The sequence below is a fragment of the Hermetia illucens genome, chromosome 3, assembly GCF_905115235.1.
Source record: "Hermetia illucens chromosome 3, iHerIll2.2.curated.20191125, whole genome shotgun sequence".
Lineage (NCBI taxonomy): Eukaryota > Metazoa > Arthropoda > Insecta > Diptera > Stratiomyidae > Hermetia > Hermetia illucens.
This window is the reverse complement of record NC_051851.1, coordinates 28,992,302-29,009,157: the sequence shown is the minus strand read 5'-3', so window position 1 is coordinate 29,009,157 and position 16,856 is coordinate 28,992,302. Positions and strand designations below refer to the sequence as shown.

Below are 16,856 nucleotides of genomic sequence, written 5' to 3'. Positions count from 1 at the left end.
TTGCAGTAGCGACATATCACACACAGCCAAGATGCAATCTCATCATTGCTTTGAGATAGAATTCTAGGAGTTGCTGGAGAAGCATAGAGCCTGGGTATACCAAGTCTATGCAAAGGATCCATTTCCGAGAATTCTATAGAGCGGTTCTGGTATGTGACTCGCTGCACAGTCACATGTACGAATTACGGGAAACGCTCGACGAACCTTTGTTGCAATAAGGGACGGAAAGATGTTGCACTCGCCTCCGCCGTTATTACGCAGTAGGAACAGATGATAAAGGGGTTCATTTCTTCAGTCGACTTCATCCGCTGCCTACGCGAACCTGCTGAAGTGGTCACCACAGGTGGCGAATTAACTACAGTAGGCGTAGCAATGTGCCTAGACATGGAAACACTCCACAATTACGGATTGCCCCTTAACTAGGGACTGGACCGACTCTAGACATCTCTGAACATGGAAGTAATATAATAGCCGCAGCAGCCCGCTGAGTTTTTCAAAGGATGCATGGCAGAAAACTCCAGATATCATTCTTCCAAATAAGTTTTCGGATGACATAGTTACATATGTAGTTACATTTTTATTAGAAGAAAATTAAAATACATAGGAAAGAATTTAGTCAATGCCAATATTTAGTTATACAACAGAATCATATAAACTACTTTTTCCTATACTTAATATAAGATAAACTAAGAAATGGATTCTACTTGATTTGCTTTACTTTCAACCAAACACCTCCTACAATCGTCGTGATGAAATTTATTGGTGAAATTTTCAAAGGTCGTTCAAGTTTCGGTGATAGATCATATTGGTAACTTCTCAAAGCAGCTACCAGTCCAACTCTTGCTTGCATCATACCAAATCTAGCACCAATACAGTTCCTGGGTCCATCTCCAAATGGTAGATGAGCGACTGATGGCCGATTTCTCATATTCTCTTCGGAAAAATTCTCGGGATTAAATTCTTCTGGATTAGGGAAAATTCTCTCATCGCGTTGAATTGCATAGGCAGATATAACCGCTAGAGTTCCTTTTTTGAAGAAATAATTAGTTCCAGGCACCTTGTAGTCTCGATCAGTTTCGCGAAAGAGTATTGCTAGTGGTGGGTACATTCGAAGTGTTTCTAAAAAAAAGTTTTGAATAAACGTGTTATATTTGTTATATTTATCTCATTTTTTTATATTCTAAAAAGTTCCTACGTAATTTAATCATTTTTCGAACCGATTTTATTAATGTTGATAATTCAAAGAAAGATTTCTTCCGAAAATACTGAGTGAGAAACTCTACCAGAGTTGTGGGGCTGAAAAATTTTTCAAAGGAAGCTTATCATATTTTCAAACTCCTCTGACTCTGAAAGGTACATATGTATGTTACTCAAAACACCCCTTTGTAGACAAAAATGATTGTGGGAAGGATACCCAGAGCATTTCCTTAATTGCAGTACCTCTAGGGGTTTTTAACAACAGTACCAGTATTAAAACCAAAGAAAGTCATCCAAATTGTGAAGCAGTGACACGGCCATCAAACAAAAAATTTAACGGGGGCAAATCGCTCAATCTAGTAGTAGATAGCCATTTATCCAAGGCTGGACTTAAATTTAGGTTCTCTCCTAAACATTCCGGAGCCCAATCAGCGTACAAACGATGTTGACTCTTGAATCATTTGGATTCTGTATGGATGCAGCTCCAAGTCCCTGCCCGCAATTCGTCAAGTTGAAGTCTGCGACTAGCCAAGCTCTTGTACATGGCGACGAACTGGCCACCACAGGTTCTCCACAATTTCACTAGCAGTAGCAGTGATCTTGATTGGCCAACATAGCCACTGCGGCATTTAAAATCGAGCTGCAGGAAAGCCCTATATAAAGGAACGTTGGTTGTTTTCACTACAACTGCGATAAATATGAAGAAACTTAAAGTGGTTACAAGGGTTTATTTGTCATCTTATATAAACGAATTCATAAACACAACGTGAATATGAATTAAATTCACCGCCTCCACTAGTATAGTTGTTCACTAGTACCATGAAAGCGCGGATCTTGAAAGCCTCATCAGGTTCATGTTCCGTCACGGGGAAATCTGTCAAAGACATGTTTTCCACTTCGGTGGAAATTCCACGCTCAGTGTCTATGGCGTGTCAAGCAGAAAGGCGAACTCCCATCATGAAAACTGAAAACCCAACTACGACCGGTATGTCTATGGCACTGTTGTCTAATTCTTGCAGAAAACGGGAGAAGAAGCTTCGGCAGATGGAAAATTCAGACTCAAAGGAGCAGGAACTACTGGCCGCCTGTTGCCTGTCAAAATCTTCTCTACTGCTCCCACCATGAAAAGCGGAAATAATAATGGTATGTGAAAACGGAACCATACAACCCGAACAGCGCGAACCTGGGAAGGCCCCAGCCGACGACAGCGGAAGGTACTGCGAAAGAAAGCGGAGCTCTTTTGGAATGAGCACATGAGCGTTGCTGCACCAACAAGTGAGACAATATCCAGAAGAATCGGAATCAAGAAAACGGAACTTTTAGCGGGAGGTGAGAACAAACTGGTAACCTCAATGAGACGCACACTGGATGCAGCAGACTTTCAGTTAGCGATGGTTTTCACATTAGACTGCACTTATGTCTACAAACATAAAGGTTAACCTGCATGCCAAGAGCTTTTCCTATCTACTGACAGAAAGGCTACCAAAGTTACAGGACGGCCTTTATATAGTTCTGGCATAAGAGCCAAGAGTTCGTTTTAACAAAATCTGGGATATTGGATGGATTGGAAGATGTGGTATTGGCAAAGAGGACTAGTGTCTTCTCCAATGGCAGATTCTCGGGACTGAAAGCTTACGTCCTGATGCTAGGACACTTCTGCTCCCAGAGCCTAGTTGCGATCATCTTACAATACCAGGTAAACGGCGAGAGAAGAAACGTCATGGTTCCCTCTGCTGACTAACCCCACGATTCGTTGTGTCCTCCACCGAGGCAACAACTGAGGTATATGTATATGATTTGATATTTGATTTGATTTGATGCATTTTAAAGTTGTTAGAGTCGATTAGAGACTGGCGAGTGTTAGACAAAGTCTCACTCTCAAATCATCGCTACTTAGAATTTAGTTTGACTATTGCAAACGGGCAGCAATATAAAGACACAATCCTGAGAAAATGGGGAAGACCAAAGAGAAACTTGAAGCCTTTGCAGAGCTTTTAAAAGGGGTGAGTCGGTATAGAGCATTTAGAACGACTTCTAAGAAATATTTTTTGAGGTTTCGCTACTTCTGTGGAGTACGGTGGTCGACTCATTACTGTGCGAACTGCGTAATCTACCCACTTATGCTGATAGCGTGGCTGTGCTAGCTGTTGGTCGAAATCTCGGAATGGTGCGTAGACATATACAATTTATCGTTGATTTAATTGACAGCTGGTGCCTCTGGCATGACCTTTCAGTAAATACGAATAAAACCACAATGGTATTATTTACAAAAGCGAGGAAACTGAACCGAAGAAGTAAAATTATTCTAGATAAGAAACTTCTTTGGAAAAAACATCTAGAAGTTAAGATGAAATTAACTCTCACAGATTATGGGCTGTGTATGCAAACCTTTGCTTCGACCTGAGGACTTAGACCTTAGACTTGTAGTAATATAGATTTATGTATGTTGCTATTATTAGGCCGTTGTTCGCTTATGCGTCCGTAGTGTGATAGGTTAAGGTAAAACAAAAGATTTTTCTGTAAGCTGGCCTCTCTCTAGAGAACTGTATGCCTGGGTATTACTGGTGCCATGAGGATGACATCGAGTGTATATTGAAATGCACTGCTCAATTTGCAGCCTACGAATTATTTATTGGGAGCAATACAATGAGAGTAGCTCATAAGCTAACTCACTTCTCAGCTCTTAGCTCTATGGGGAAACAATGAACGTGAAGGGCACACGGCATTGGAAAGGTTATTGGAAGAACTGAATCCAGTTTCCGCAGTGCCGTAAGTCTGTTTGGTAGAAAATCTGAAGTTATTCTCAAACGTAGAGAAAACGAGACAAAGCAGAAGAATGCGTGGTAGGATGTACTGACGTCTTCTACACCGGTGTCTCAAAAACAGAATAGAGTTTTGGAGTACCTTTCGAATAAAAACGAGAAGTGGGCAGTGGGTCTAGGACAATATGCAACGGTTTTTTTCAGGCTGGAGTATAAGTATGTAATCCTAAGAACAGGAAGCTTGGTGATCGCAGTTGAAGGGTAGACGCACTCCAGCGATAGTATAACTGTTCTGAAGGCGTTGTGCAGTCCTTTGATTACATCAAATCAAATCGTTCTGGTCCAGGTCCATACTGATTGAGCTCTATTAGTAGATTCAGTACGGTGGAAAAACTCTGGGTACCTAGTCACTGTGGTATCGAAAGAAATAAAATCTTGGATGTCTTAGCAAGTGTCCGGATAGCTGAGTGATTAGAGCACAAGGCTGTCGTACGGAAGGTCGCGGTTCAAATCGCACTGCTGGCAGTGGGATTTATATCGTGATTTGATGAGGATACCAGTCGACTCAGCTGTTGATGAGTACCTGAGTTAAATCAGGGTAATAATCTCGGGCGAGCGCAATGCTGACCACATTGCCTCCTACAGTGTACTTCTGTAGTGTACCGTTACGGTCTTGAATGAAGTGCTCTAACATACTTCAAGGCCCTGATCCAATATGGATTGTTGCGCCAACGATTATTGTTATTCTGTCTTAGCAAAAACTTGTTGAAGTTTTCCCATGCTGGGACCGAAACCAACAATTGGAGTATTAGTAGCATTGACTAATGCTGTTATCAAAAACTGGGCACAGCTTCCCAAAAGCCTTAATACTGCTTGAGACACCAAACTTTCCATGTGAGAACGAAACAAACATACTGCAAAGTTTATCCTGTCGAAAAGCAGGCAGGCTTGCAGAAATATTGTGGGTTGAACATAATTCATTAGCTGGCCATATGTTGGTATAGAATTCCGCATCATGATTTGTGTTCCTCCTGAAATGAGAAAGCAGAATCCACGGAACATTTTCTATGTGAGTACCCAGCCTATTAGTGCATCAGACATCAGATTTAAGGGGTTCATGTGCTCCAGCTGCAATGGGCAGCATCACATTTACGAGCGGAAATCCTGCAATACATAAAGGAATTTCAGCTATTCCCTTAGACGAAGGGTACAATGGACAGCTACGGTCAGAATACTCGGAGGCCATGCCTGCCCTTCACACATACATACCCAATCGTGCCCATAATGGTTCACTTTCCATTTTTATGCAAACATATGAGAGCAACCCCAAGAGCATTAACATGTTCCATCGTTTAGTTGGGCTAAAGATGTGCAGCATTTTCAGGATAAGCTCAGATGTGACAGTGTCTGTTATTGTAGCTATGGTAGCGGTGGATTTCTGTGGTAAGTGAAATGCGGTGTTTGCACAGAAAAGGAGGAGAATATCGAAGAGTGGCAAGGCAAGAATCGCTAAAAAATGGTAAGAAAGGTGGGATGATTCGCAAACTGGTCGTATTGGGAAGTGAATTCCATTCAAAAACAAAATTCATTCAATTCTTGAAGTGATATGATGACTGCTGGATGTCAGGCCTGACGAAAAGAGGTTGAAAAGGGGGGGAGGGGGCGATTCCCCTGAACCCGGAATTATCTCAGAGGACTGGAATAGAAATTTGAGTCAAAAAAGAACACCCGAAAGCCCAGAGCATGTTACGTTCTACTATCTTTATGAAAAATAATCAAAACATATATACCATTCAGAACCTGATCGATATACTTCATATCAAGCATAGCTTCGTATGTGAACTCTCCCTTATGTTTGGACAACACTTCCTCAATATGATCTCGGGCTTTTCTCTGGATCTCCGGGTGACAAGCCAATTCGTAAAGGCAAAACTGAAGAAGCGACGAAGAAGTCTCGAATCCAGCAGCAAAGAATACAAATGCCTGGGCTGCGAGTTCATCGAATGTTAGCTTATTCTCACCAGCACTTTGAAACATCTCAATCAAAATATCCATGAAATCATTCCGCCGCACTTTTTCTGAGATTCTATAATCAACTGTACTTCGAACCACGTTCATGAAAAACGAATGGATTTCATCGTGAAAACGTTTAATTCCTAATTTCAATGCCCATTCACGGAATGAAAGAAGAAGTAGCTGCATCGGAAAACTGTGCCTTGGTTTGTCGAAAATTTTCAGACCCATTTCATGGAAAGTGTTATCCTGCTCCTTCAAACTGTTGCAGTCGATGCCAAAAGCAACAGTTCCTATGACGTCTGTTGTGTACCGAGCCATGAGTTGTTTTATATCAATCTCATCTCCTACTTCGCTCAGTTCATGGATTTTTTCACCTAGTCGTTTCGATACTTCCACTAGCATCGGAAACATATATTTCATTTTTCCACTTGTAAAAGTTGGTGATAGTTTTGTACGAAGCATTCGCCATTTTGCACCATAAATATTGAACATGTGCGCCGAGAGAGGATCGTCCTTTTCATTGAAGTAGGATCCGCGATCGTGAAAATAGTTGAAATCCTTGATCATAATTGATTTCACTAAATCAAGATCGATAATCAACGCTGCGGGTTTGAAGAAAACGAAAATTCCAACGAACGGGGCATTATCCTTGTGTTTTTCATAAATGTTCTGTAAACGACCGATTACTGATTCAGTGGTTCCAACTCCTTTCAGGTTTCCGTAGAAAATGTGTGGCTTCTCGTAAGGTGCTCCCATGTCCTTCCATAATGAAAAGTACTTTCGGATCTTATATACCACTAGTAGAATGACTGCTAATACACTGAGAACCACTATTATGGGATCCATTAAAAATCCTACTGTTATTACTATTACGACTTTTTGAAAAGAACTGAAGAACTTGACTATGGACACCCACTAATCTGAGATGTTAAACGTTTATCACTGAAAGCGCGATAATATTTTTTTACAAGTCTTCAGACGTTCATTCTTTGATAATGAAACCATTAAAATTTACAATATAATCAGGGTCAACCGCATGGGATGGGCTTTAAATGTTGATATTGTTCAATGATATTAAAGACGCTTGTAACGTTATGACTTGCAACTTTACAAACTTTTCCCTGCTTATCGTGTTGAATGAAAATGAATAAGCGCAAAGTACAGACATCAAAAACTAGTTATCCGCATGAGTTTTCTCTTCAATTAAAGTTGGTCGTTTTCGCACACCAGGATTTTGAAGGTAAGCTCTCAGCTACTGAGTGAATACAATATATATATATGTAAGCAAACATAAATGACTGGGTACAGCTGATCTGGGTTAGTATACAAGTTATTTGTAAAAATCCAGATTACTCAAAGCTGACAATCTAACAAAACAATGTTAGAATAAGCAGACAGTAAATACATATCTACAATAATTATTTACAAAATCTAACGTTCTTTTTATATGACACACTTTATATGGTCTTTTATCTAAAGGGGTTATGTCTGTTTGGAATTTCGTTTTCTCTACTTTTTTATTAGCTTGAAATACGCTGAAACATCCCTATATTGATAACAGATAGCGATCTTGTATAAAAACAACTCAGAAATATTTTTAAAATTATTTTCTCTGGAATAAGTCCTAAGAAGAAAGCAAAATCACAGCACCCAGAAAAAAATTGTAAGAACAAGATATGGATGGTTATGGAAGGGCAATTGTATGATGCTGGAATAGCAAGGTGAAGTTCAAAAAATGCACCATGGTATTATTATTATTTCAAAAATTATAGCATTTTTAAAATTCAACTTGTTTTTCTCGAAACCACGTTATCAAAATCGACGAGCAGTAGAACTCAAAGCGTTCTCATCCGTTTGACGTTAAAATTTAATTGTAATTTCCTCATTTGATTATCTAGTGAAGTACACACGATTTAGCAATTGATGAAGGGATTTTTTAAAATAATTTTTTAAGTCAATTTTCGTTATGAAAAAAAGAAGCGATTTTTTTCTAAGCCTCGCCTTTTTGCCAAAAAAATCTAAAATTATAATCGTGTGTGCTTCACTAGGTTCACTTACGTAGTTCATAAAAGAATTTTTATTAAATTCCGATGCTTATGGCTTCCTTTTACAGAAGACATGTTCATAAGATACTTAACGCCATCTTTCGCTCCATCTATACTGTTTAACACAAGAAACTTGGGATATTGTTTATAAGAAATTTGAAGCTACCCTTTCTAAAGTTAAAGTAGTTGAAATCTGTTGACTGGGTAGCTATGATGGGACGCACTGTAACAAACATTATGTTTTGGAGTCGAGTACCTTTTGCCACGAGAAATTAACAAATATTGACCGTGAAGATGCGCCTACAATTAAATGGAACGTCGCGGAAATATCCATCGGCACTTTTGTCTCTGCTATTATTTTCATTAGTTCCAGAATGTCCTTTTTCGAATCCGGGCTAACACAATCGAACGGATTGAAAAACCACACTCAAATAGCGAACTCGCTTATAACCAGCCCTGATAAGAGAGACCCGCATAATAATTACTTCTGACCCAAATAATGTTCACCCCGGACCCAGTTTTTCCGCATTTATTTTCACCCCAGGTCTAGATTTTCTCTTTACGGTCCAGCTTACAGCTGTAGTGTCCTCGGCTTTGCGACATGAGTATACCACTCAATCTGTCTTTTCAGAGCCAATCTGAGAGGAGAGTCCATTTAATAGTAAGTAATATTCCTTCCAACATATAACATTTAAAATAATTAATTTTTTGCTTGTATTATTCCTAAACTGGACCAGGTTTTTTTCATTTTCATTTTATTTATTTCCAATTAGTGTCTTACATCTGATACATTTTGCTTAAAAGTAGCTTAGAATTAGCTTAGCTAGCTTAGAATTATTACAATGGGTGGCTATACATTGTTTGGCCTACCCGACCTTCTCTGTAATTAACTTTATTGTGTAAAAACAAACTGTAATTTACAACGTTCCTTGGCTTTGTATTTAATTAAAACATTACTTAACCTATTTTCAAAACTGCGTCCGCACTAATGACGCGAGAAGGTTTTGTTTTACTTACTTACATCTACCTTATTACTACTTATATTTACTTATATAAATACTTAATTCTACTATATACAATAGCACTTAATATTCATATAGTGCTTAGCCTCTTTGCACTCCTACCAGGCAAGGTGTATCGAAGAGGGACAGGATTATTGATTTTAGGTCAGGGTTCAGTATCTGGCACGGCCTAAGGAAAGTCGCTAGTGGGATTGTTTTGCCCTGCTCATGCAGTCTTCTAATTTTTGGGTTTGGATGGTTTTCAAGTTTATTGAAAAACCGCTCCGCAATGTTGAGAATATATTCTCTAATGGGGTCTATATTTGCTCGCCGGTATACTATGGCGTTCCTGCCGCACTTCTTAGTCTTCCAATTGTAAGACAATCCAGTGCAATGTCTTAATACACGGCGTTCGAAAGACATGCATTTATCCATGGCTTTCGAAGAGCAAGTGATCCACGAAGGGGCTCCGTAGCATATGATGGGCCTGATGAGAGTCTTATATAGGATCAGCTTAGTTTTGGTGCTTAGACACACTTTTTTGCGAAGAAGAATGTAGATCTTGCGCAATGCACCATTTGCTTTTCCAATGGCGAGTTTAACATGGTCGTTAAATCTTAGGAATTCGTTGAAATTGATTCCTAGATATTTGATCGATTTCGACCCTCTTACTATTGTATTCCCGATTTCCAGTTTCAGGCGTTTAGCCTTCCTGTGGATAGATCTAGATCCCGAGTATGTAGATTTCCTCCTGAAGATACAGACTTGTGTCTTGGTTGAGTTAATTTTAATACCCCAGCTCTGGTAGTAGTAGCAGAGGTCAACCAAGTAATCCTCTATATCACTAACTGCCTTGTCTGGGCGAAAATTAGAGGAGTAGACGAGTGTGTCGTCGGCATACTGCATAAGTTCTGTACCGACCTCAGGGGAAGGAACATCAGCAGTGAAAATATTGTATAAAGTAGGACCAGAAATGAATCCCTGCGGCACCCCAGAAGTAACCGGCAAGAGATCGGAAATCTCATTTCCGACACTGACGTAGAAATGTCTATCCTCGAAGAAACTGATGGCAAGTCTGATAGTCGCGATTGGAAATTCGTATTTGATCAGTTTATAGATTAGCCCGTTTATCCAGACGGAATCAAAGGCCTTTTCTAAATCCAGAGCGGAAGCTACCGTGGGTTTATTATTGACGTTAAGTCTGTTGGGCACAGTATCGTGGAGGTAGCTCAGGGCGTGCTGTGTTCCGTGTTTAGCACGGAAACCGAACTGATGGTCTGGAATAATGTTAAGATTGCAGTGTTGGACCAGCCCTACGGTCCATGCTCTCTCAAAAAGCTTCCCCAGGTTAGATAGAAGTGAAACGGGTCTGAAGTTACCAGATTCACAGGAGACACCTCCTTTGCGAATGACTATAATTTTGGCTATTTTCCAGGTGGATGGGAAGTAGCCATTATTAATGCAGTTATTAAAAACCGCAAGCAGGAACTTAATGGAGGCTACTGGAAGATTTTTTAAGACAAAATTCGTAATTCCATCTGGGCCTGCTGACTTTTTACCGTTAAGGTTACGGGTAATAGCAGTGAGTTGTGATAAACTCAGAAATTTGCTCGAATCAGTAGGCTTGTTGGAAGGGTTCTGGGCAGAAAAAGACGTGATTCTGTAGCAGTTCCTCTTCATCAGAGGGGCCCCCTGTCTTCACCCTCTTGGCGGACATTTTGTTCCCAAGCCCGTCCTGCGTGGATGTCAGGAATTCGGTTCACTAAAAGAAAACAGAAAAAAACAATCGCATGTAAATTATATTTAATATACGGTGTCTCAATAATATTGAGATCCACTGTATATTGTTAACAGAAAGATACTTCCTTTGTTTAATTGCTCTACAGAGCACTCCGCTTAACACTTCCGTCACTTTTTAATTTTCCGTTCCTAGAACACTTGGATCGCTCCGCAACACGCCCGTTCACTACGAGATCTCGAAGCGAACTGTGGGACCAGGTTGCATATTATTGAACGTACACAGGCATAACGGTTGACCTGAGTTGGAGCGAATGTACATGTGTTGTGTGTGTTGGACATGTTTTGTAAATACAAATACGAAAAAATTCGCACGACGATTTTCTATGGATGAATTCGAATACGAACGCATGCAGGTGTAGACAAAAAAGTATGTACAGATAAACTCGAAAGATATTTTCAAATCTGAAGAATTGCTTGGGGAAAGAAAGCACTTGCAAACAAAAACATAATATGTTCTGAAATGGCGAACAGGGATGCGTTCAAATATAAGGGTCCACTGTGAGTTGGACTGGAGCTGCTTCTGTCACAGACATCTATCTATCCGGCCTGTTGTCCTGACCTGCCTGGAACAGACTCAGACGTTTGTCTGATACAGGAGCAGATATTGCCTGAAACAGATATTTATTAGAAGCAGATATTTATCTGAAACAAACATTTGTCTGACACAGACATTTGACTATGCGATATCTGATACAGGCACAGACATTTACCTGACAAAAACACAGAAGAAGAAGAATATGTTATGTCTTTGCTTTCTCTTCCCAATTCTTCAGATTTGAAAATATCTTTCGAGTTTATCTGAGCATACCTTTTTGTCTACACCTAGAACGCCTTTTAATTTCCTTATTGGAGATTAAGTCCGACTCCATCGTACATACGTGCAATAAGATCAGATAACTGAGGCGCTAATATTGGCTATCCGGGCGAATATTAACATTTTAATACAAAAAAATCGTATCCGTGCTTAGAGTTATTAATATAATACAACAGAATTCGTATTCTGACTCGTAAGTACGAATAGGTTTGTATTCACTTTCTGACGCGAGAATACAGCCGTATTATATTCATTTATTTAAATACCGAGATATTCACTTTTTCTAATAGGAATGCATTCGCATTCGTATTCATACATAGAAAATCATCGTGCTAATTTATTCGTATTCGTATTTACAAATGCAAATAAGCCCAACCCTGATGTGCATGCATTTATCAATGTAACAAGTCGGGAAACCGGAAGCTGTACGCTTCAAGTACGAAAGGTTTCGTGTATTTCTTAGTACGTAGCACGTAATATATCCATATATTATGTGAGAGTATCCACTTTCGGGTGATATTGACATTCACAGTCTTCAATTTTCAGAGAAACAACAAATTTGAGGTATTATAACTTTGTTAGTAATAGTACGATTTCCACGGTAAGATCATGCTCTATATTATAGCCTATATCACTGCAAAATTTCATGGTACTAGGATGAACTCAAGGGGGGTTTCTAACCAATTACAAAAAATTGTGGTAATATACTATTATTAACTTTATTTAAACAGATATCGGCATGGAAGGTATTTCGGAGCCCAAGCACCATATAGTGGCAGCCTCCTGATTTTTTTCAGATTTTTCGGTTTGGTAGTTTCTGAGAATGGCCGCCTCAAAGAAGTGATCACTTTCAACCCCCCCGCTCCGCACTCTTCCAACGAATATCAAAACTAAGGTCGGCTTTGAAAAAAACTAATCGAGACCTTTAATTTGATACCCCACATGACTATATTTGATGAAAAAAAATTTTACACCCCCCTTTTGCATGTATGGGGACCCCTCTTTAAATTCTATGTAAAAGGATGTAACTCACTGTATGCGTGGGCGTTCACAGTTCCCACCTTTCAACCAAATTTGGTGTCAATCGCTATAACCGTCTCCGAGAAAAATGCGTGTGACGGACAGACAGACAGACAGACAGTAAACCGATTTTAATAAGGTTTTGTGTTTACACAAAACCTTAAAAATGGGGTTCCATTTTTGCTTCCGTTGGGCCGACGTGAAATTTGAAGTTCAAGGTCTGGGGCCCGTGGAATCGGAAATTAGTGCCACCGGAACCGGATGATTAGATGGGCAGGTGATCAGCTGAACACGGGGGGATCGTTTTTGGTCTTCGGAAGAAAATGTTGTGAGTTTGGGATTTGGAATGGATCAATACTTGATTGTAGTGAGCATTTTTGATACTTTTTCGAAGATAAGTCATTAACATTATAAATACAAGGATTTTTAAAGTTTCTTACTTGAATTGATTGTCCAAGTGACTTTCCAAGTTCCAAAATTTTAAGTTTTTAGTATAGGGCGTGACTTCTTGATCGCTGCATTGCCGAATCCGAGCGAGGGATTCAGTTCATTTTTGTGCGCTGCCCTGCTGCGCTATGTTACAAAGAATAAACTCGAATCCAAAAAATCACCTTTAGTGAAGAGATCGGAAACACCAATTCGAAAACCGAAACTTGAGAAGGGAGATTACCGAATGAAATTTATTAAATTTCACTTTGATTTCTTTTTTCCTATTTATTTTCGTTGTATTCCATGTTATTTATACCTACTTTTTTTTATTTCTTTATTCTTCATTTTCGTTTAGATTATTTTGTTTAGTCACTTAGTACCACTTTAGTTTCTCATTTTATTTTTGATTTAAATAGAATAGTGTGAATTTCAGCTACATTTTTTTTTTATTTGAGGACTCTCTTACTCCTTACTCCCCTTCCCCAACCCCGCAGATCTCTCTTTATAACGGGACATCTCCGAATAGAATAGCCTGAGGATGCCAAGGCTGGGTAGGAACCTCTATGACCGCACCTTACCATACATCTGAGGCAGGAGGAACATGATCGAGGTTGGAATCCTTTGTCGATCATCCCTTTCAATCGCAACGCTCGGGTCCGGAAACACAAAACCTTATCAAAATCGGTTCACTGTCTGTCTGTCTGTCTGTCGGTCACAAGCATTTTTCTCGGAGATGGTTATAGCGATTGACACCAAATTTGGTAGAAAGGTGGGAACTGTGAACGCTCACACTTACAGTGAGTTATATCCTTTTACATAGAATTTAAAGAGGGGTCCCCATACATGCAAAAGGGGGGTGTACATTTTTTTCGTCAAATATAGTCATATGGGGTGTTAAATTAAAGGTCTCGATTTGTTGGAAAGGTGGGGAGTGCGGGGGATTGAAAGTGATCATTTCTTTAAGGAGGCCATTCTCAGAAACTACCCAAACGAAAAATCTGAAAAAAATATATATAATATATAGATATATTACGTGCTACGTACTAAGAAATACACAAAACCTTCCGTACCTGAAGCGTCCAGCTTCTGGTTTCCCAACTTGTTTGTTTTCACTTTTCAGTTTTAGCTCGAGTGTTGGTTATTCGGTAGGGTCGCTTTTGATTTTTCAGGATCCGGTGCGGACCCATGAATCTGAAAGCGCACGTGAATTTTCATGCAATGACACGCGCTCAATGGACCCTCCTCCCACATTCGCGAGGTGGCTAGCACAGAGGCATGTGAACACGTGTCTATAGAGCTTCAATATCTGCGAGCGGACCTATACGGTCAATTGCACCATTTTTTTAGGTTTTTTTCTCCACTCTTGATCGTCTCCTGCAAAAGCTGCATCTGCAATATTTGCAGGGCAAGTTCTAAGGATAACATTGGAATAGGCGCAAGAAACTTGGGTGTTCCAGGGGGAAATTCGCGGTCTACAAGGAGGAAACATGTCGGGAATTCGGGATTCCTCCTGTGAAAAACCAAGGGTTTGCATCATTCTCGAAGGAAACTTAAAATACATCTGCCTTTCAGAGTTTCTAACTGGAGACCCGTCTTACTAGAAACTTGGTGGAGAATTCCAGATTCAGTCGTAGCATCAGGTTCTATACTGCACAAGCCTGATCCCCTGAGAGTCACTAGCTTACATGGCATGGAAGTGGAACGGGTAACAGAGGTCAAATATATGGCAATCGGACTAGACCAAAAACTACTCGCGAAGACATAAAACATAAACTTAAAACACTGACTTGCGATATACAATCAGTGGGTCAATTAGAACTTGCCCAATAGCATCTCTAGAGATCCTTCTGGGATTGACTCCTCTCCATCTACTACTATAGATGTAGGCGACGAGGGCGACCTCCAGAAAATCTGGGGGTATAAATGAGGCGAAGAACTGCCTAAATCGAAGGAAAATTGATATTCTTCCTGGGCGGCATCCCGAATTATTGATACTAAGGGGTAACATGGCAACGAGGTTTCACTTCGATAAGATGTTTGAAACACGACAAATTGGAATGTTGGGGACTGGGGGTATTGGGGACCAGACGCCGTGGTCATTGGTCCAAGGAAAACATACCTTGATACCATGAATAAGCATGTTAGTAAATTTCAGGCGCAAATATATGCCATGGACAGATGTGCCTCCTTCAACTTCGAAAGGAACTATGTTATAGGGGGCAGAACATTGCTATTTTAACCAGCAGCCAAGCGACTATTAAGGCTCACTCAGTAAGTTCAGGATACTCTGGGTTCCAGGCCATATTGGATTAGAAGGGAATAAGTAGATGTCCATGAAGAAACTAATAGCTTCATTTGCTACCCGTGAGCTCGCCAAACATTCACATTACATACTTAGGCCCTTCTTAAATCATATCTCGCAATTCAAAGAGACTATCCAGTATGCAGAACGAATCTTGTTCTCGACAGCATAAGTGTGCATTAATACATACATTGTCCTCCAAGTATAAAATCGATCAATAGATATTCTAGATAATCCACTTCATTAAGATATATAAGAATCTTAATTTTGCGTAGAATTCTTTACAATAAAGACATCGATATATTCACTCCACCCACCCCCTTTTGTAAGTTATTCAGTAGATAAAATTTCTTCTCCCGCTTGAAAACAGCCTTCCGAGTTCAGGCCACAGGGATCATTAATAACCCGGCACTTTCCTTTAGAGTAGGATTGAACGAAGTTCGGGGGATTTTTTCCAGCTAAATGTACGTTAATATGCATGAATGGTATTCGGACAGAATGAACGGAGCCCTTTTCTCCTTGAATACCATATTCTTCCCTCAGTATATCTTATATCCTTACTTTTGTCAGTATGTGTTTTGCGCATACTCACGTAACATTACATTAAGGATGTATACCTTGTGCCGCACATTCAACGAAGGATACATATTAACCTGTTGCCCCTGTTGTTGATAAAGTTCGTAAACAAATGGCAAATCACTTTGGAATGAATCAAAACTCAAAAGTCCTTTCGGCGGGTAAACATTTTATACTCCTTAAACTGCGAAGGAGAACTTTAATTAATATACTTTCGTGGAATTTTCAACAAATCAATAGATACATTAAAGCAATAGAAGGTGAATGGAAATAGAGGAATTTTGTGGGGATAGCTCGCAACAGCATATTTCTGTCATTACGGTGAATGCATATATACGACACGTCCTTAGGAAGGGGTACATGAGGAGTGATATCGCGTTTCTGCTATTTGACCCACTTACATAGTGTGGAGAAAGATGCTATGAACGACATCAATACAAATAATCGATTACCTACTTTAACGGAAAGGGAATTTCACACTTTAAAATGTCCTTGCTGTATGGCATGGGCCATTCGTTCACAAGAGGCTTTTGGTATCCATCAGAGATATCCATCATTTATGCATATGCCGATGTTATGCTCACCCATGCCTTTTGCTGAGCAATTAACTGAATTTATGGTTCTGAAACGCTTTCATTTCCATGGATCCTAGATGCATGTAGGAGGTAAGTGCGGCTTCAATTCAATTCAATTAAAGACCGAAATTATTCGCCGTCAAACAACCCCCCGTTCCCAGAAAAATTCGCATCGCACGTTGACCGTTTTAATTTGGGGACCAGCCAACGAGCAGAAAAAAAGCGACCTCCACGCCTGCAGGCTCCACGTCTCCGACCCAATTTGTTCCTTTTTATCGAGCGGTATAGCATGAGGATGTTTACTGGATGCCAGGCGTCG

At 39.9% G+C, this 16,856-nt stretch overlaps 1 protein-coding gene across 1 annotated transcript; it reads right to left on the bottom strand.

Annotated features, from left to right (window-relative positions):
• Positions 1-562: 562 nt before the first annotated feature.
• Positions 563-7,144, bottom strand: LOC119652748 (probable cytochrome P450 6a14). Its single transcript, XM_038057047.1, has 2 exons — positions 5,750-7,144; positions 563-1,119 (listed from the first exon to the last, which is right to left on the bottom strand). The coding sequence occupies exons 1-2, from the start codon at positions 6,819-6,821 to the stop codon at positions 701-703; spliced, it is 1,491 nt and encodes a 496-aa protein (XP_037912975.1). The 5' UTR covers positions 6,822-7,144; the 3' UTR covers positions 563-700.
• Between the last annotated feature and the right edge of the window lie 9,712 nt (positions 7,145-16,856).